This window comes from Zea mays, chromosome 4, assembly GCF_902167145.1.
Source record: "Zea mays cultivar B73 chromosome 4, Zm-B73-REFERENCE-NAM-5.0, whole genome shotgun sequence".
Classification (NCBI taxonomy): Eukaryota; Viridiplantae; Streptophyta; class Magnoliopsida; order Poales; family Poaceae; genus Zea; species Zea mays.
In genome coordinates, this window is record NC_050099.1 from 85516595 (window position 1) to 85537969 (window position 21375).

The 21375-nt window shown below is 42.7% G+C and overlaps 1 protein-coding gene across 1 annotated transcript; it reads left to right on the plus strand.

Annotated features, from left to right (window-relative positions):
* Positions 1 to 4223: 4223 nt before the first annotated feature.
* Positions 4224 to 5233, plus strand: LOC100286105 (teosinte branched1 protein). The gene has a single exon (NM_001158993.2). The coding sequence runs from the start codon at positions 4260 to 4262 to the stop codon at positions 5082 to 5084; it is 825 nt and encodes a 274-aa protein (NP_001152465.2). The 5' UTR covers positions 4224 to 4259; the 3' UTR covers positions 5085 to 5233.
* The last annotated feature ends 16142 nt before the right edge of the window (positions 5234 to 21375 follow it).

The window sequence follows — 21375 nt, forward strand, 5'->3', positions numbered from 1 at the left end:
TCGATCCTATAGATGGCCATTTGGCAGTAACACGATGGTCAGCCCAGGCACGACCCGACCCGACTAGTATAGTGCTAGTGTCTGGCACGGCATGACTATAGTGTCGTGCCTGGGCCACCATCTCGACCCGTAGTGCTGGCACGGGCACGACACGGTTACATTTTTTATTTTAAAAATAATAGATTACATATATTTAGCATAAGAATTCAACATATAATACAATAAAATTGCAGTCGCACTGGTTAGATGGGTGCGTTTAAGTCTCTCATATAACACAATCAAACCCTCGCAACTACACCTTTTTTTGCTAAATTATACAATATACTCAGATGGGCCAACGTGCCACCAGGCCGGCCCGACACGACTAGCAGGCTGACGGGCCGTGCCTGGGCCGCTACCGCGGCACGTGGGCCCATTAGGCACGACACGGTTAGTGAGGCGGGCCTGACGGGCCGTGCCTATACCGGGCCGTGCTGAACACGGGCCGTGCCGGGTCGGGCCGTGCCGGCCCGTTTGGCCATCTATAGTCGATCCCTTACTATGTGATTGGTTACCGTAGAGGTCGAGCCAGGTCCGTACGAGTCTAGCCAGTATTAGTAGAACCAAGATGAGTTCGTGCAAACACTTTTGTTTGGTTGTGTGTATACACTCGTGCAGATTAGACATAGATTTAGTTTGGTTGGTTGCACCGAAATGTGTATTAGTGAAGAATGTATAAATAAATATTTACATATTTATCATGAGTGATTTAGTTTTGTTCACAAAAATCTGAGGAATATAAATATTAAATGGATTCAATGATTAAATCTTTTAATTGGAAGATATAAATAGAAAAGCAAAATAAAAACATCTCGATTTCTATGCTTAAGCGTACAGTGAGCCTGCATGCAGGGAGATGCTCCCGCCAGCGGTTCGCGCGGAGCCTGGCTACGGTGTACGGCTTGCATGCAGGGAGCCTGTTTGAGGAGATACGTAAACCGAACAAACAATGCTTTGAGACTCCGCGGGTTCAAGTGCATGAGTAGAGAAGCCAACCAATCACGTTGTTAGTGAATGATGAGATTAGATCCGATGTGTACCGACTCGCATAGTGGATTTCATCCGTTGATTGGGCATCGGGCAATCATGATCATATCATGCATAACGGTTCGGGTGAACGGATCCGAGCCGTCGATCCAGAATCGTGTGGATCTGGTCGCTCAGAGAGTTATGACTGCACCCACTTTTCATATGAACCCCTAGGTTCTTTTGATACTAACCTGTGATCCAATTCTATTCAGAGATTATCGTTGATAGGTCCTACATTTATCATTTTGGACCTTGACTTTGCTGGAAATCATTTCCAGTATATAAATAATTCATAAATGCTTAGAAAATCCATAACTTTCTTGTTTTAACTCCGTTTTCATCCGTTCAAATTTTGTTAACTTCATAAAAATATTTATTAGGCAGTAACAACATAATCTAAACCAAGCACATATCTTTGTAATTAGAAAATGTTCAATCTATACTGTGTAATTAGAAAATGTTCAATCTATACTCAGTAAACTCACTTCTCTAATCTAGGTTAATTTGTGTATTATAATAATTTGACTAAAATATGATTTCTAATCAAGTAGTGGCTTGGATTAAAGTTAAACAAATTTAGTGATGTCTTTCTCACATGAATTATTTTAATTCACATAGAATATATATTTTCACTATTTAATCACCTAGAGCTTCAGAAAATCATATCTTCTCAACTATAACTCTAATTTTAGTGGTTCTCGAATCTACGAGCTCGAAGCAACACATAGAACATTATTATGCAGTTTGTTCTCATATTTGGTGTGACGTTAATTTCTCCTATACCATGTTTGTTTGTATTGTTGCGAGTAGACGAGCAAGTGACCGAGGAACCCGGAGCTCAGCAGGTGGATAATTCTGAGCAGGAGCTCGCTGAAGGCAAGTTGTGCCCTTGATAACTCTTCTTTACCTAATAATGTTCCTATTAATCACTATGATATGCTCAAGTTAATTTGATGGGACCTGATTGGTTACCCTAGTTTGGTTACTTTGCACCTTGCTTACCACTAAATTTTTGGGTAGTATCTGCTATTGCTCTATGTGGTTTTGGGTGTTATGATACATATTATTCATGATCATACTATTTACTGTCAATGGATTATTTATTGTTCTTGATAAGATTATTATGTTAATTTGAACATGGAGCGACCACCCGGGAAAACAGTGCTACCACAAGGGTGGAATGGGACGCCCTTGGCTGATTAGAAAAGCTAGAGTGAGTTAATCCTTTTCCGAAATGGGCAAGCACGGTGGAGGAGTGCAGGTGTAGGGAGGTCCTCGTGTCGGACTGTCTTTTTTAGCTTTTCGGACTAGGGATTCCTATATCGCTTTCGGCCTAGAATCCATAGCAGGTTCTCTCCTCTAGTGAAACTTTTCAAAGACCTCGTAGTGTACCCTCGCCTACTCACCTTGGCAGTGTTTAAGGGTCCGATCAACCCGAGGCGACAAAGGGAACACGTCTTATGGGTAAAGATGCGTAACCTCTGCAGAGTGTAAAACTGGTATATCAGCCGTGCTCACGGTAATGAGCAGCTTGGACCCTCACATGAGTAACTTATGAAATTAAACTTAATCTATCATATGCATTGCATTATGGAATTGTTATTAAATGTGATCTCTTATTTTATTGGGATGGTATTCACTTGTACTTAGTAACGCTAATAAAATTTTGACCCAACTTATTAAAAGCAATGCTCAGCCTTAACCATTATTTGTTGATCAGTCTTACATTATACATGAGCCTCCACTGTAAGTGAGCTCATACACATTTTTCCCTACACTTGTTGAGCGATGAACATCCGTGAGCTCACCCTTGCAATAAACACCCCCATAGGTGAAGAGCAAGTGCCCCGAAGGAGGACTACTACGACGAGGTCTAAGTGTTGTCTCCCAGTCAGCTTGATGACACCAATGGATAATAATAATATTAGTTCGATTTATTTGTTATAAGTTATTTGGTAAGGTATTTTTGTTATGTAATAAAGTTTGTGACATTCGTCTCTATACACTGAGTCATTGTATGCGTTGATCTTCTTTGGCGCACATATGAGACACACCCGGATTTGCCCCTTAAATCTGGGTGTGACATCAGTAGAATACTAGTCCGCATTGTAACATCTACCTTTGGACTATAAAAGGGCAAGACAACCCTCATCCAAAGATCATCCCATATCCTCCCAGCTTTACACAAGCACCCGACTGTAACACGCTCTAAGCAATACGTACTACTGTCAACATTGTACTGGACTAGGGCTCCGGTCTGAACCAGTATAATCAACTCGCCTCAGATCCACCCTCGAGCTCCACCCGTAGCTCATCATTCGGAGTGAGTACCGCGCAAACACCCCTGCCGAACACAAATCTTATTGTCCACGGGTTCCGAAAACCACAACAAATAGTTATCCATATTAAAATTAATTAAAATCAATATCTATATATTGTTAACAATACAAAGTTACATTTTAGAGATGGACTATCGTTAGGTAATTATACATGCATGTTATCTGTTAAATTAAAATTATTGTTTTTTCTTTAGGGCTAGTTTGGCAACCCCATTTTTCAATGGAATTTCCAATTTTCCAAGGAAAAATGAACTAATTTCCCTTGGGAAAATGAAAAACTTTTGGAAAATAGGGTTCCCAAACTGGCCCTTATATAGCTAATTAGTCATGATTATAAGATTTGGATGGCTTCAAAACCTGGGGATGATGGTAATGTAGGGCATTTCATATTTTTATCGATGTGAAATTAGATAGATATATAGTAGCAGTCTTTTTTAAAGAAAAAATAATTGCGAACATTATCTATACAATCAAAACAAGCATACGGATATCCATATTGACAGCAAATAGATATCGGATCTTGCAGATATATCTAGACTAGACATCCGCATTGTCTCGAGGCCCTAGAACGACACGTATTACCCTGTGTGGGCCCTCCTGCTTTCTTACCCGACCTACTGCTATCTCCGATCGATCCATTGTGGCACCATGATGCTTCAGTGCACTAACGTACAAAAGCAGAGCGCTTTATTATTATTTATTTATACGTATATGGCAGTCATAGATCGCCAGCCACTGCTGCCTCAGCTCGGTCATTACCCTAACAGCGGGCCTCATCACCATCGGCGTCTACCTACCAGCAAGAGCAGTCAGTCACTTACCGAACCCTACTGCAGCTGCTTTTGTTTCCTTATGCCCTCGACCGCCGCGATGTCGTCGTCTTGGGACGGGTACGGCGGGCAGATCTTCCCCGCAGACATGTCGTCGTTCCACCGCCACCAGGACACCCTGGAGGCGGTGTTCCACCACCCGCCGCCTGAGACGACGACGACGACGGGGCTGCTGAGGAACGACGGGTCATCACCGGTGGTGGACGACGGCGGCGGCCACGCCGCACCGCGAAGGCGGCCGTTCCGGACGGACCGCCACAGCAAGATCCGCACGGCGCAGGGCGTGCGCGACCGCCGGATGCGGCTGTCGGTCGGGGTCGCGCGCGAGTTCTTCGCGCTGCAGGACCGCCTCGGCTTCGACAAGGCCAGCAAGACGGTGAACTGGCTCCTCACCCAGTCCAAGCCGGCCATCGACCGCCTCGTCGACGCCGCCGCCGCCGCCGACGACCCCGCGGCCGTAGCAGCCTCAGGAGGCCGACGACCGACGGTGGTGAGGGGCAGAGGCGAGGGCAGCTCCTCGAGCACTTGCTGCTGCTTGACGGACTCGAGAGAGGCCGCCGAGGAGGCGACGGGGAACGGGAGAAGCAGAGGCGGCCCTGACGACGGGCCACCGGCAGCGCTTCTGGAAGGACACGGCGGCTGCGGCGAGCTGGGCTGGATCATGTCGGGAGCGCCCACAGCAGCGGTGGCAACGACGACGACGACGACGCCGCAGCAGCCGGACGGGCACGAGTACTACTACCAGTATTGCCTGCAGCTCGAGGAGATGATGCGATGCAGCAACGACGAAGGAGAAACAACGCCAGGTGATTTCTTGTATGGTATGCAGACGCGTGATAGGTCTTGAGCTCTCTAAACGCGCGTGAGAGGATTTTCCATTACGTCCTGAGATTATGCTGATCTGCTGCCATGATGATCCATTACTACTGCATATCTATCTAGTACATATAAATCTCAACTGGTTCTTTATCTCATCAATCAAGATCCAAAGGCCCATTAGCCCGGGTTTGTGTTATCGACTTTTGCATTGGTTAATGGCAATTAACCTTATTATGATTCACTATGACATGTTCGTCAATTGTTCACATATACATAATCGTGCTAATGGTATCTGTTACTTTCAGTGCACTGATGACGTATAAACATTATTTATATGAAGTTGTTGCGAGTTCTGAGCTTTGTAGAAAACTCCATGGACATATCTATGATCCTTTAAACACAATATTATTTGAACACGGGATTTCAACCAACTAGCACAGATGAAATAAAAAAATAGCTATGGAACCTGGCTAGTGATGCTAGAAATTAAATTACATATTCTTCAGGAAAGATAGATACCAGTGGCAAATTAATACTAACCAATAGTAACACATGGACGATATTGATAATTTGCTTAATTAATCTCAAATATTTGACAGATTTGCATAAGAATCAGAATGGGATTATACTTGAATTATCTGGAACAAATGGTATTATTGTTTTTCAGGCCTTTTGAGTTACACGGTTTGGAGTACGTGAGAATATGTACACTTCATTTATTCCAGTTCCTTATATCATAAATTTAAATTCATTCCCTTAGTTTTGCCACCTTCCTCATTTTTAACTTTAGTTATATTTTTTCTCAGTTTTGTCATTCTGTTATATAACACTAGAATGGTAAACTGAGAAAAAAACACGACTAAGAATAGAAATGAATAGAAATGAGGACACCAGCAAAACTAAAGACACCACCTTAAAAAACCGAACTAAATAATGCATCGTCGAAGAGTTTAAGTGGTATACAAATAAGAAAACCAACAATTTACATATGGTCAATGGTGATCGACGTGTCACCACATTTGAGTTATATGGAGCTTCTCCACCACCAGATTAATTATCCTCTCGCTCTAAAAACAGTAGAGTATAGGAGAATGAGGTGAAGAAAAAAAAAACTACTTCAGCAGATCCCCTTTCTCCGTTCCATTTCTCCTATATTTATCCCAAGTTCCCAACGACTCAAACCTCCATCCACTCAATCCCTCAAATAGAGGGGATCCTCCCACCATTTTTTCTCAATCCTCTTTGTTCCTCTTCTAGTCGCCGTGAGAGCACCGACCGCTCTGCTGCCGCACGCCGCTACTGCATCACCGGAGCTCATGAGTCGCTAGCTGCAGCGCCGCTCTGCAAACGCTGCCACCTCAAGCAGGAGATGGAAGGCATCGTGAGAGCAGGCGGGCGGACAGGACCTACCGAAATCCCATGAGCAGGGAGATGCGGACGACGGACGGGAACAAGAAGGACGACGAAGATGAAGGACAAACCCTCCAGAAAGGAAAAACAAAATTCTGCCACGTATAAAGGGAATACAAAAAATCCTCTATCTGCTGTAGCACATCTCACCTACAACTTAGGTTTATATATGTTTTCGTGATCTCCTGTTGTCTGATATAGAGGATTATTCTTTTTTCTTAATCTGATGGATTGGAGATCCTCTCTTCACATCTCATATATCTGCATGCCTCAAAGCTCGACACCAAACCCATCAGGAAGGGGTCAGGCAGGAGAAATACCTTTGTGTCAATTCTATCCCAAAAAAGGCATGCACCTCAACACTAATTTAGAACTCGTTATTAGCAAGTACAAATTACAGTTGCATGCCTGTTATTTGGATGACATTATTATATTCTTCAGAACATTGCATGAAATTCTGCCAAAGTTACAACAGAATGTAGTATAATCAATCTATATATATTGCACGGTGTTCATATGTGTATGGGACGCCATGCTTTGTCCTTTTCACATACATTTTAAATGTCTCAGGAGTCAAGGACATGTCTACACTGATATACACAGCACATCAGTATCACATGCTCTTCACTCTGTTGTTTCACCCATTCAGAAAGATGAGTCTAAAAATTGTTTTCCAGAAATAATCAATGTAGTTATTCTTTACTCCAATTAACTATAGCACTATATATAGTTGGGCTTCATCAAGATCAAATATTTCCGTTATAGGCTTATAGCTAACAGAGAATATTGCCAACTTCTAACTGAAACTAACTGAATAATGGGAACATATTATTCACTACCCTTCAGCAAACAAAAGTAGTAATCCTCCGAACCATGATCATGTTAAGTTGACCTGTCTATGAGCGAGAAATTAAGCATGGCGATTCAGAATTCGGACTAGTCAATTGGTATGCCAGATGCAAAAGAATAGATGGGAGAGGGAAATAGTACTGTTTGATTGACAGCAAGTAAAGAAGAAGTTGTGCGGTCAATCATTGAACGTACGGCATGTAGGAACTTGCATATGAAGGAGAACACACGTGGGGTACGGTATACATGCTTGCCCAAGCTTATATATACTGCACTGCCAATTTTAGTCCATCAGTATACACCTAGACAAGAATTACTTGATTATTTGTACCACCTGTTGAGTGAACTAAAAGTATGTGATGATACTAATACACAAGCATCTACATTTCTTTAAAGGTTTTCTAATAGTTGATTATTTGTGCTAGCAGGGGTAAAAGACTGAAACTAAAATTGCCCAAAACAATCAAACCACGAGCTCGAAGCTAAGTTTTGCAACTAGACTATGTAAAAAAACTCTACTAGAAGGTTTTGTGGCAATACATGTCTGCATTGAAATTTGATGTTGGAACAGCATTGATTTGTTCTGTCGTCACATATGTTATCTAGAAGCATGCATATATGCAAGCTCAAGCATATGTACGCTGGTGGGAAGCCAAAATTCAGATATACCTCTCCCACTTCATTTATTTTACACTCAGATCATATATAGTCTCTACTATTGAAAGCGCTCTAGTTAAAAATGACGAGGACAAATAACCGCAGACATATTTGCATTATTAAAAAAGAACAACTCAGCTAGAATATAATGATGAGGTTCTGGCATATTATTATTGATGAGCAGTTTTAATAGTCAAAGCCATCCAGAGCCGAAGCACATAAGCCAAATCTAGATTATTAATTTGAAGAACTCTGGTATAATAATATAATGTATGATTGATGTGGCTTAGTTTTATATGTGTATGCTCTTGTTTCCTGTTTCTATTGTACAAAAGGATACTTTTTTGTACAATCATGTCTTGTCATGCATGTTGATTTATGGAAGGTGTTATCTATATACTTGTTATTCATTAATCTTGGAGGATAAAAATATTGATTGTTTCATGTACTTAACTGTGTGTTATCATATTTCTTTTCTGCATAGTATATATGCATACTCTTTTTTGATTGATTTACAACATGTTTCCATCATCTAGCATGGCATTTTTTTTGAACAATTCAAACAACAACATGTATCTATATATACAGATTCCTAATAAATGATATTCATTCTGATCATGCTATGAATTAGTTTGAAGCTGAGATCCACATAAATATATAAAATAACGGAAAACAATTCAGAGTTATTCTGAGAAGAAGTTGTTGTGTACATACTTGAACATAAACAATTGATTCAAATATAATTTTTCCTTATGCAGTCCAAAATATTTGATTTAAGAAATTAACATAACCTTCTTGTTTGGTATGATTTATGGGATGCCGATATTATTTTGTTGAAATTATTGTTTTTAAAGGTCGAATTAAGCACTCTTCAGACTAACTAATCAAGATAATTAATGACATATTTATCTGCTTCATATATGTTTATAATATAATGATACCATGCATATTACCTCTCTCTCTTCAAGCTGATATCACTAACAACAGAGAATGGTATGTGTCCTGCTGTAATGTTAAGAGATTTGGTGGACTTGAACTGTTGTCATGCAATAAGGATATTTTTAACAATTCCCAACAGTCATGACGATGTAATCTATCCAAGAATTTATTCAAACCGACATCTATAAGAGAAATAATTTAAGCTATCTATACTTATCATAAATCTAGTATAATATAATATGTTCATGGGACATGAATTTGATCGGTTGGTCATATGCATTTTTATGCTCTGCAAGAGTGTAGAACACAACATAAACTGGGTCGGATCTGGAAGACTAATTGTAATGGTCAATACAATTGGTTTGGATCTGGAAGCGTAATTGTAATCATTATCGTTGCACACATCGTTTTTTTAAATGTTTATTGTAGTTCATTCATTTTCCTTAGTGGTCATAAAACCACTAGTACAAAAAGGCTCAAAGCCTGCGGGAACGATATATTTTTACAGGCGGTTTCGGTTATCCACCGACTGTGTTATTTCTAGTGGCGGTTCCTTAAGAAAACCGTCACTAGAAATACGATTTCTAGTGGCGGTTTTTTTAAGGAACCGCCACTAGAAATCATTTTTATCCTTAATTTTTCGAGTTTTTCAAACGGCCTCGTATGACAAAACCACCAAAATAAAAGTTGTAGATCTCTAAAAGTTATGAAACTTTGTAGTTGACAACTTTTTTGTTTGAACTCATTTCGGTTCTCAAAAATTGAATCTAAGTATGTCAAATTTAAAATTCAAATTTTGCAAACTACCTCGGATGAAAAAAGTGTCAAAATAAAAGTTGTAGAACTTCAAAAGTTATTTATCTTTGTAGTTGACAACTTTTTTATTTTAATTCGTTTAGGGTCTCAAATAAGCAATTTACACTCAAATGGTTGTAATATGTGGAGAAAACAACTACAAACTAGATACAAGACATGTCATAGACGAAGTGGTAGGGGAGGGTATGCGCGAGGGTGAGGTCGACGGTTCGAATACTATCAACCGCGTAGCGCGCGAATTTTGCGCGAAAAATGTCGCGACTTCGACGGAGACGGGCGGGTGGGGTGGGCCTAATAAAAATAAATTTTTTAACTATTTTTAAAATATGTTTTATGTTTCCTGGAAACGATTTGCACTGGCGGTTTTATTACGTCGACCGCCAGTGAAAATCGATTTTCACTGGCGGTTTTATTACGCCGACCGCCAGTGAAAATCGATTTTCACTGGCGGTCCTCAGTTACCCGCCTGTAAAAATGATGATTTCTACTGGCCCTTAGCACTAGCGGTTACGAAAAACGCCACTATAAATAGGTTTACAACCGCCACTATAGAACTTCTCTGTACTAGTGAACTAAACGAAATAATATATATAGTTTTGGTCAAATATCAAACTGTTTGACCTTTGGAAATGCAAGAACTTTTTTTTGAATGGGATGGAGTAGTATACCATATGAAGTAATGAAGCACGCGCGCGCACATACGATGTGGGTTATGCGTACAATAATATAGCTAGAGGGGGGAGGCAACATACCTGTATTTGAGTCCTTCCGCTCTAGCTATGAGGCAGCAAGGTATGCAGCATTTTGGTAGTGGATTTGCCAGGGCGTCTTCGATGGGATATATAACAGCGGCGGCTTGTTGCTAGCTTGGCTTGTGGGCTGTGGCCATGCTTGCTGCACCATGCATGTGTGCTATTATTTTTCTAGAGGTGGTGTGGTAGTAGCTAGCAGGGCCATGATGGCACGCCGGCCTGTTGTTATCAGAAGGGACACGCAACTTCGGAGAGAGGGGGAGAAAGAGAAAGAGAGAGAGAGAGAGAGAGAGAGTCACGCCGCAGCATCCGGCACGAGCACGCCGCTACCGGCCGGAGCAAGAAGCCTACAGTACTGACGCGCCCTCTCATTCTTTGACTAGATGGCACGAGCTCCCCTTTTACTTTTATTGGATACCCATGCGTAGATACGAGTCTACATGTCTACGGCGCACTGTCTGTCTCTGGCCGGGCGAGCTGTCGTTTGCTCGCTGCCTGATTGCTCGGTGGACGACGACAAGGATATATGGCGGGTTCCCGTTAGAGATTGAACGTTCCGCCGCTGCAAAGTCTGTAACGTATATGTGTGTATATATTATTGCATGGGTTACAAATTGCACGGTCCCGGCTGATCGATTCAATCATCGAAGGAAGATTACAGAAAACATTGCAGCGTAAGATAGCCTAATTAAGGCCCTATTTGTCACAGCTTTCACTTCACCAAAATGAAGCCATTTTTTCAGCTCTACAAACACTCGGTAAATTAGATTATGTTCTAGTCAACTGTCTGGCTGTCACACCCGAATTTAGAGGCACCAAACCCGAGCGCGAACTTCACCAAGTATGATGGGATCAAGTCTAGCTCACACATGATGAATTATGGTACATAAACAAATGTCACATCATTAATATATAACGAAGTTCTGTACAAAATAATTAAATAAGTACATCATACGAAGACAATGATCCAGCAACCAAAGTTGACTGGGAGACGACGATCTAGAGATCTCACAAACTCATCACGGCATCCTTCATGCACCTCATCCTATGGTACATGTCCTTGACCTAGGGATGTGAGTACAACAAGGGTGAGCTCACATCGCTCAACAAGTTATGAGGAACAATGTGCATGAACTCACCAAATGTGGGAGCTCATGTGAAGTGTAAGGCTTACCATGGTTAAAGTTGAGCATTGCTTTTAGAGTTGGTCAAAATTTTATTCACAATTACTAAGTATAAATAGATACCAACCCAAATAAATAAGAGATCAAATTAATAAAAACACCCACAATGCACTGCATATGATAAATTAAGTTTAGTTCCATAAATTACTCATGTGAGGGTCTGAGCTGCTCATGACCGTGACCATGTCTGATATACCAGTTTTACGCTTTGTAGAGGTTGCACATGTTTACCCACAAGTCATGTTACCCATTTGTCAAGTGATCACGACTTCCCATTAATCTCTGTCGAGGAGACGAGGCAGGGTACCACTACGAGGCATATACAATGTTCCACTAGCTTCAGAAAACCCGCTACAGTTTTTGAGAAGAGCAATATAGGAATCCCTCGTCCAAAAAGCAATCGCAGCATGATCGAACCGAGAACCTCCCTATACGCAGCTCCTCTACCGCCCTTGCTCCTTTCGGGTAAGGTAATCTTCCACTAGTTTTCCTAATTAGTCAGCCAAGGGCGTCCCATACCACCCTTATGGTAGCACTGTTTTTCTGGGTGGTCGCTCCATGTTCTAATTAACATAATGATCTTATCATGAACAATAATTAATACAACATCAAGATTGGAACATGATCATAATATGACATTAATTTCCCAAAACCAGGTAGAGCAATAGCAAATCTACCCAATAGTTCTTTTGTTTGTAAGGTGTGGGATAAACAATACTAGGGAAACCTATTAGGTCCCATCAAATTAACCTAAGCATATCACAGTGATTATCAGGAACATTATTGGGTAAAGAAAAGTGATCAAGGGCACAACTTGCCTTAGACTCAGATTCCCAGGTACCACTTGGTCTTCCAGTGACTCGTAACCTCGCTGTTATTCGTAGCAATACAAATAAACATGGTACAGGAAAAATTAACATCACACCAAACATAAAAACAAACTTCATAATAATGTTCTACGTGTCGTAATGAGAACCTAGGTTTAAGAACCACTAAATTCGGAGTTACGGTTAAAGAGTTATGATTTTCTGAAGATTTAAATGTTGGATATAAAAGAAACTAAGTGCATAATTTTTAATCTAGGTTTCATAACAAACTAAGGTTACCAGATGATAAACAATATTATTATGAATTTCATGCAACTGAAATGGATCAATTTGGAGTTAAAATGAATTGAATATGCATTAAACAAGTTTCTAGAATTATTTTCAGACTAAAAACCGTTTTCTATATGAATATACTTATTTTATTTATCGTCTGGGCTGCGACCACAATTCCTGAGAAGCTTAGGGTTGTTTTTACAAAGAAAATGGCCTTTATCTGATGATTCTTGAATGGGACAGGAGCGCGGGTTTGTTATTATAAAGTCTAGGATCTCTTTAGCGATTTTGCGAGGCCGAAGGGGTATCGCGTCATGAGAGTCGCCCGATCTAACACCAACGGTCCGGATTAGATTCAACTCAACCCAACCAGTGTTCAATCACATCCCTTGGATCGGCGACCGACGCTACGGATTTAAAGTTATGCAATACAACCCTACATGTCGGATCAGGATCACAAGGTCCACGCTGAATCCACCCGAACCGGTATCACGACGCCAATCATGACCGCACGATCCTACATCAACGGTCATGATTCAATGTCGTGAAAGGTTATCCTCTCATCTAATCACAGTCGTACATGCACAGATAAATGGCCCACGCACCGTCACCCACCTCCGCTTGCCTGGGCGCAGCGGTGCTCGTACCCGCACGGCGGGGGATCGCCGACGTCCCATGATCACGCGCCCCAGAACCCATAATGTTCTACCGGTTGCTAGATGATGGCACGACAAAGGCGAATTCGGAGAAGACAACATACCAGAGGTTTGGCCTGAGCAGACCTTGGTCTATGGCACACGGTGGTCTTACGGCGGAGCGAAGGTCCAGCGAGCAATTCTGAAGCTCCCAGTGGTGTTCCCGACGCAAAGAGGCGCCCCAACTGTCTCCAATGTACCCCGGCGAACCCCCCACAGCGACACCCAAAGGCCGAGCGCGACACAGACGGAATGTGTGCGCGAAGCGGTGGCAGCAATCCCGGCGGCTCCCCTCCCCTTCGGTTTCTCTCCAACCAGGGTGCTTCCGATTGGTTGAGGTGCGCAGCAGGGTGAGGCAATCCCGTGGCCAGAGTTTTATAGAGAGGCGCGACAACAACCCTAGCTAGATCCTCGTTAGTGCAACAACTCGCGCCAATGTCTTCGGGGTTTGGGGGAAGAGGAACAATAGCCTAGAGGGGTCCCACGCACCAGCGGGGGTGAAAGGGAAATAGGGTTAACCTTTTCCCACAATTAATTTTGGTGGTTGAATGTCCAACACAAATATATGGACTAACTAGTTTGCTCTAGAATACATGTTCTACAGGTGCATAAAGGTTCAACACAAACCAATAAATATTCAAGTTAGGGATCAAATTCATAGGAGCCAAAGAAACTAAGGTACCATTTGGTTCATATATTTGTAACGTAATGGGTAAGTGATAACGTTAAATCATGTTTGTTTTAGTCCAACCATAATCAGATACCATACTAAATATTGATACCAGACTATTCAAACTTGTTACCGACAGTAATCGAGTGTAAACCATTACCATTACCCTTTACGTTACATTTCGTGAACCAAACAACACCCAAGTGTGCTCTGGTCTGGCGCACCGGACTGTCCGGTGTGCCACCGGATAGTGTCCGGTGCACCAGGCCCATACAGGGTTGAACTAGCCACTCTTCGGTTTTAGCAGGCGCACTCCGCTATAATTCACCGGACTGTCTGGTGTGCCAGCGGAGCAACGGCTAACTCGCGCAACGGTCGATTGCAAAAGCCGCTGACAGAGGAACAATGCACGCAGAGTCAGAGCCGCAGAGTCAGAGGCGCACCGGACAGTGAACAGGACCTGTTCGGTGCCACATGAGGACAAAGCCTCCAACGGTCGACCGAGCTCCAGACCCTAACGGTTGGGTTATGTGGCGGCGCACCGGACTGTCCGGTGCGCCCATCGCCACCAGACTTCCCCAACGACTACTTGGTGGTTGAGGGCTATAAATACCCCCCAACCACCACAACTCCAAGCATCCAAGTTTTCTGAAGTTCTCATTCAATACAAGAGCTAGTGCATTCACTCCTAGACACAATTCAAAAGATCAAAGCCTGTCCAAGTCCCAAATCCATTCCAACCACCTAGTGACTTGAGAGAGTGTGTGTTCGTGTTCATTTGCGCTCTTGTTGCTTGGATCACTTTCTTTTTTCCCCATTCTTGTTCCAAAGTGACTTGTAATCAAAGCAAGAGACACCTAAGTGTGTGGTGGTCCTTGCGGGGTCTATGTGACCCGTTTGATTAAGGAGAAAGCTCACTCGGTCTAAGTGACCGTTTGAGAGAGGGAAAGGGTTGAAAGAGACCCGGTCTTTGTGACCACCTCAACGGGGATTAGGTTCTTTGGAACCGAACCTCGGTAAAACAAATCACCGTGTTCATTCACTTGATTTTCATTTGATTTGTTTTCCCCTCTCTCCTGTACTTAATTTTAGTTCTAACGCTAACCCCGGCTTGTATTGTGTGTTTAAAGTTGTAAATTTCAGATTACGCCTATTCACCCCCCCCTCTAGGCGACTTTCAATTGGTATCAGAGCCTGGTGCTTCATTAGAGTCTAACAACTCGAAGTGATGTCGGGAGATCACTCCAAGAGGGAGATCAAAACCGGCGACAAGCCTGCAAGCCTTGGGAAGGCTCCATCAAGGGAGTCCGGCAAAAAAGCCAAGGAGGGTTCCCCTCCCTCCATCAAGTCGCATCGGAGTGGCGACAAGAAAAAGAAGATGAAGAAGGTGGTCTACTACGAGACCAACTCATCGTCGCCCTCCACATCAAGCTCCGAGGCATCCGTCTCTTCTAAGCGCCATGGGTGCAAGAAGTATAGTAAGATGCCCCTTCGCTATCCCTGTATTTCTAAGCGCGCTCCTCTACTTTCCGTTCCCTTAGGCAAACCACCATATTTTGATGGTGAAGATTATTGTATGTGGAGTGATAAAATGAGGCGTCACCTAATCTCACTCCACGCAAGCATTTGGGACATTGTTGAGTTTGGAGCGCAGGTACCTAAGGTGGGGGACGAAGGCTACGACTCGGATGAGGTCGCCCAAATTAGGCACTTTAACTCCCAAGCCACAACAATACCCCTCGCCTCCTTGTGTCGAGAGGAGTATAACAAGGTGCAAGGGTTAAAGAGCGCCAAAGAAATTTGGGACATGCTTAAGACCGCGCATGAAGGAGATGAGGTGACCAAGATCACCAAGCGCGAGACGATCGAGGGCGAACTTGGTCGATTCGTCCTCAACCAAGGAGAAGAGCCGCAAGCAATGTACAACCGACTAAAGACCATCCTCAATCAAGTGCGCAACCTTAGGAGCACAAAATGGGATGACCATGAAATGGTCAAGGTTATTCTAAGATCTCTTATTTTTCATAATCCTACTCAAGTACAACTAATCTGTGGAGACCCTAGATACAAGCTAATGTCTCCCGAGGAGGTGATTGGAAAGTTTGTGAGCTTTGAACTTATGATCAAAGACTCCAAACATATTGTCAACTTGGAGCAAGGCGCCACCTCAACACCCAAGGTGCAACCCGTCGCATTCAAGGCGACGGAAGAAGAAAAGAAGGAGTCTACACCAAGTAGGCTTCCAATCGACGCCTCCAAGCTCGACAACGAGGAAATGGCGCTCGTCATCAAGAGCTTCCGCTAAATCCTCAAGAATAGGAGGGGAAGGACTACAAACCCTGCTCCAAAAGGGTGTGTTACAAATGTGGTAAGCCCGGTCATTTTATTGCTAAATGTCCAATTTCAAAGTGATAGTGACAGGGGCGACGACAAGAAGGGGAAGAAGGAGAAGAAGAGGTACTACAAAAGAAGGACGACGATGCCCACATGTGTCAGGAATAGGACTCCGACGAGAGCTCCATCGCTCCTCCTCCGACGAGGACGCCGCCAACATTGCCGTCAGCAAGGGCCTCCTCTTCCCCAACATCGGCCACAAATGTTTCATGGCTAAGGACGACAAGAAAAAGAAGGTACAAACTAGAGCCACCCCCAAATATACAACATCTAGTGATGAGGGTAGCTCTAGTGAAGATGAAGATGATTTGCTTACTCTTTTTGCAAACCTTAGCATGGAACAAAAGAAAAAATTAAATGAATTAATAGAAGCTATTCATGAGAGGGATGGTCTCTTGGAAAGCCAAGAGGACTTTCATATTAAAGAAAACAAGAAACATGTTAAATTGAAAAATGCTTATGCTCAGGAAGTAGAAAAATGTGAAAACCTAACCAAAGAGCTTAGCATTTGTCATGACACTATTTTAAGCCTTAGAACTGAGAATGCTAGTTTAATTTCTAAGGTTGAAAAGTTAAATGTTTGTAATGATTCAATTTCCAGTCTTAGAAAAGAAAATGCTAGTCTAAATGCTAAGATTGATGAATTGAATGTTTGCAATGATTCTATTTCCTGTATTAGAGATGAGAATGCCATATTACATGCTAAGATAGAGGAATTAAATGTTTGCAAACCTTCTACATCTACTGTTGATCATGTTTCCATTTGCACTAGATGTAGAGATATTAATGTTGAAGCTATTAATGATCACCTTGCTCTAATTAAACAACAAAATGATCATATAGCTCAATTAACTGCTAAAATTAATGAGCATGAAATTGAAAATGAAAATTTTAATTTGCTAGAAGCATGCTTTATAATGGGAGACGCCCTGCATTAAGGATGGCATTGGTTTCCAACAGGGAAACAATGTCAAGCTTAATACCCCTAAAAGTCTGTCTAATTTTGTAAAGGGCAAGGCACTCATGGTTCAGGATAATGAGGGCTATATTTTATATGCTGCTAATTATCCTGAGCACAAGATTAGGAAGATTCATGCTAGGAAGCCTCACACTGTTTCACATCATGCTTTTATGTATAAGAATGAGGCATCTAGCTCTAGGCACACCACTCATATTAAATTTCCTAGAAAGAAAATTCATGCTGCATCAAATGAGCATAATATTTCATTTAAGACTTTTGATGCATCTTATGTTTTAACTAACAAATTAGGCAAAATAGTTGCCAAATATGTTGGGGGCAAACACAAGAGCCCAAAGACTTGTGTTTGGGTACCCAAGGTGCTTGTTTCTAACGTCAAAGGACCCAAGACTGTTTGGGTACCTAAGAACAAGGCCTAAAATTGTTTTGCAGGTTTATGCATCCAGTAGTTCAAGTTGGATAATCAATAGCGGATGCACAAACCACAGGACTGGGGAGAAAAGAATGTTCTCCTCCTACGAGAAAAATGAAGATCTCCAACGAGCTATCACATTCGGGGATGGGAATCAAGGTTTGGTCAAAGGTTTGGGTAAAATTGCTATATCCCCTGACCATTCTATTTCCAATATTTTTCTTGTATATTCTTTAGATTACAATTTGCTTTCCGTTTCTCAATTATGCAAAATGGGCTACAACTGTCTATTTACAGATGTAGGTGTTACTGTCTTTAGAAGAAGTGATGATTCAATAGCATTTAAAGGAGTGTTAGAGGGTCAGCTATATTTATTTGATTTTAATGAGAACACAACTGAACTCAACACTTGTTTAATTGCTAAGACTAATATGGGTTGGCTCTGGCATCGCCGACTAGCCCATGTTGGAATGAAGAATCTTCATAAGCTTATAAAGGGAGAGCACATTTTAGGAGTAACCAATGTTCATTTTGAGAAAGACAGGGTTTGTAGCGCATGCCAAGCAGGAAAGCAAGTTGGCGCTCATCATCCACACAAGAACATCATGACAACTGACAGGCCGCTCGAGCTACTCCACATGGATTTATTCGGCCCGATAGCTTACATAAGCATCGGCGGGAGTAAGTACTGTCTTGTTATTATGGATGATTATTCTCGCTTCACTTGGGTATTCTTTTTGCAGGAAAAATCTGAAACCAAGATACACTAAAGGGATTCTTGAGACGGGCTCAAAATGAGTTCGGATTAAGGATAAAAAAGATAAGAAGCGACAACAGGACGGAGTTCAAGAACTCACAAATCGAAGGCTTTCTTGAGGACGAGGGCATCAAGCATGAGTTCTCTTCTCCCTACACACCTCAACAAAATGGTGTAGTGGAAAGGAAGAATAGAACTCTACTGGACATGGCAAGGACCATGCTTGATGAGTACAAGGCGCCGGACCGGTTTTGGGCTGAGGCTATTAACACTGCTTGCTACTCCATCAACCGGCTCTACCTTCACCGAATCCTCAAGAAGACATCATATGAACTCCTCACCGATAAAAAGCCCAATGTTTCATATTTTAAAGTTTTTGGAAGCAAATGTTTTATTCTTGTTAAAAGAGTTAGAAAATCTAAATTTTCTCCTAAGGATGTAGAAGGCTTTTTACTAGGATATGACTCAAACACAAGGGCATATAGAGTCTTCAAGAAATCCACTGGATTAGTTGAGGTTTCTTGTGACATTGCGTTTGATGAGACTAATGGCTCCCAAGTGGAGCAAGTTGATCTTGATGAACTAGATGATGAAGAGGCTCTGTGCGTCGCGCTAAGGAACATGTCCATTGGGGATGTGTGTCCTAAAGAATCCGAAGAGCCTCCACAAGCACAAGATCAACCATCATCTTCCACACAAGCATCTCCACCAACTCAAGATGAGGATCAGGCTCAAGATGATGAAGATCAGGAGGATGAGCCACCGCAAGAAGAGGACAATAATCAAGGGGGAGATAAAGTTAATGAAGACAAGGAAGATGAGCAAGAAATATAGGGTCAAAGACCACCACACCCAAGACCCACCAAGCAATTCAACGAGACCACCTCGTCAACTCCATCCTTGGTGATATCCATAAGGGGGTAACCACTAGATCTCGAGTTGCATATTTCTGTGAGCATTACTCCTTTGTATCCTCTATTGAGCCTTATAGGATAGAGGATGCACTAAGAGATCCGGATTGGGTGCTGGCAATGCAAGAGGAACTCAACAACTTCATGAGGAATGAGGTATGTCATTTAGTTCCATGTCCTAATCAAAATTGAAAGGGAAATAGGGTCAAACCTTTTCCTAAATGTTTTTGGTGGTTGAAATGCCCAACACAAATAATTGGACTAACTAGTTTGCTCTAGATTATGTATTCTACACGTTCCAAAGGTTCAACACAAACCAATAAAAAGATCTAAGTTAGGGTTCAAAAGAAAGGAGCAAAAGAAACCGAAGCGAACCCTGGTCTGGCGCACCGGACTGTCCGGTGTGTTAGCGGAGCAACGGCTAAGAAGCACAACGGTCGACTCCAACGGTCGCCTGCAAAAGTGAACAGTGCGCGTAGAGTTAGAGCAACGCCAGAAGGGGCACCACACAGTGAATAGTGCCTGTTCGGTGCGGCACCGGACTATCCAGTGGCCCAAGTTGTCAGATCTCCAACGTTCGAAACCGTAAGAACCCTAACGGTTGGGTGACGTGGCTGGCGCATCGGATAGTGTCCGGTGCGCCCATCGACAGACAGCCTCCCCAACGGTTGGTTTGGTGGTTGGGGGCTATAAATACCCCCAACCACCACCACTCCAAGCATCCAAGTTTTTCAGACATCTCATTCAATACAAGAGCTAGTGCAATCAATACCAGACACAATTCAATAGAATCAAAGCCTCTCGAAGTCCCAAATCCACTCCAAACAAATAGTGACCAGAGAGAGTGTTTTGCTCGTGTTCTTTGAGCTCTTGTTCTTGGATCGCTTTCTTCTTCCTCTTTCTTGTTCTCAAGACACTTGTAATCAAAGCAAGAGGCACCAAGTTGTGGTGATCCTTGTGAGGGGTCTAAGTGACCCGTTTGATTAAGGAGAAAGCTCAATCGGTCTAGGTGACCGTTTGAGAGAGGGAAAGGGTTGAAAGAGACCCGGTCTTTGTGACCACCTCAACTGGGACTAGGTTTGTAAGAACCAAACCTTGGTAAAACAAATCACCGTGTCACTCGCTCTATTTCTTGGTTGATTTGTTTTCGCCCTCTCTTTTGGACTCGATTTTATTTCTAACGCTAACCCCGGCTTGTAGTTGTGCTTTAAGTTTATAAATTTCAGTTTCCACCTATCTACCCCCCTCTAGGCGACTTTCAATTGGTATCAGAGCCCGGTACTTCATTAGAGTCTAACAACTCGAAGTGATGTCGGGAGGATTCGCCAAGAGGGAGATGGAAATGGCCACAAGCCACGGGAAGGCTCCATTAAAGGAGTCCGGCGCCAAAGGAAGGGAGGAATCACCTCCCCACGTCAAGTCGCATCGGAGTGGCGACAAGAAGAAGAAAATGTAGAAACTGGTCTACTACGAGACCGATTCTTCGTCGCCCTCCATCTCCGGCTTCGACGCTCCATCCGTCACTTCTAAGTGCCATGAGCGCAAGAAGTTTAGTAAGATCCATTCACTCTAGCATTTGGGACATTGTTGAGTTTGGAGCGCAGGTACCATCCGTGGGGGATGAAGGATATGATTCGGACGAGGTCACCCAAATCCGACACTTTGATTCCCAAGCGACTACTATACTCCTCGCCTCTCTATGTCGAGAGGAGTATAATAAGGTGCAAGGGTTGAAGAGTGCCAAAGAGATTTGGGACGTGCTAAAAACCGTGCACGAAGGAGATGAGGTGACCA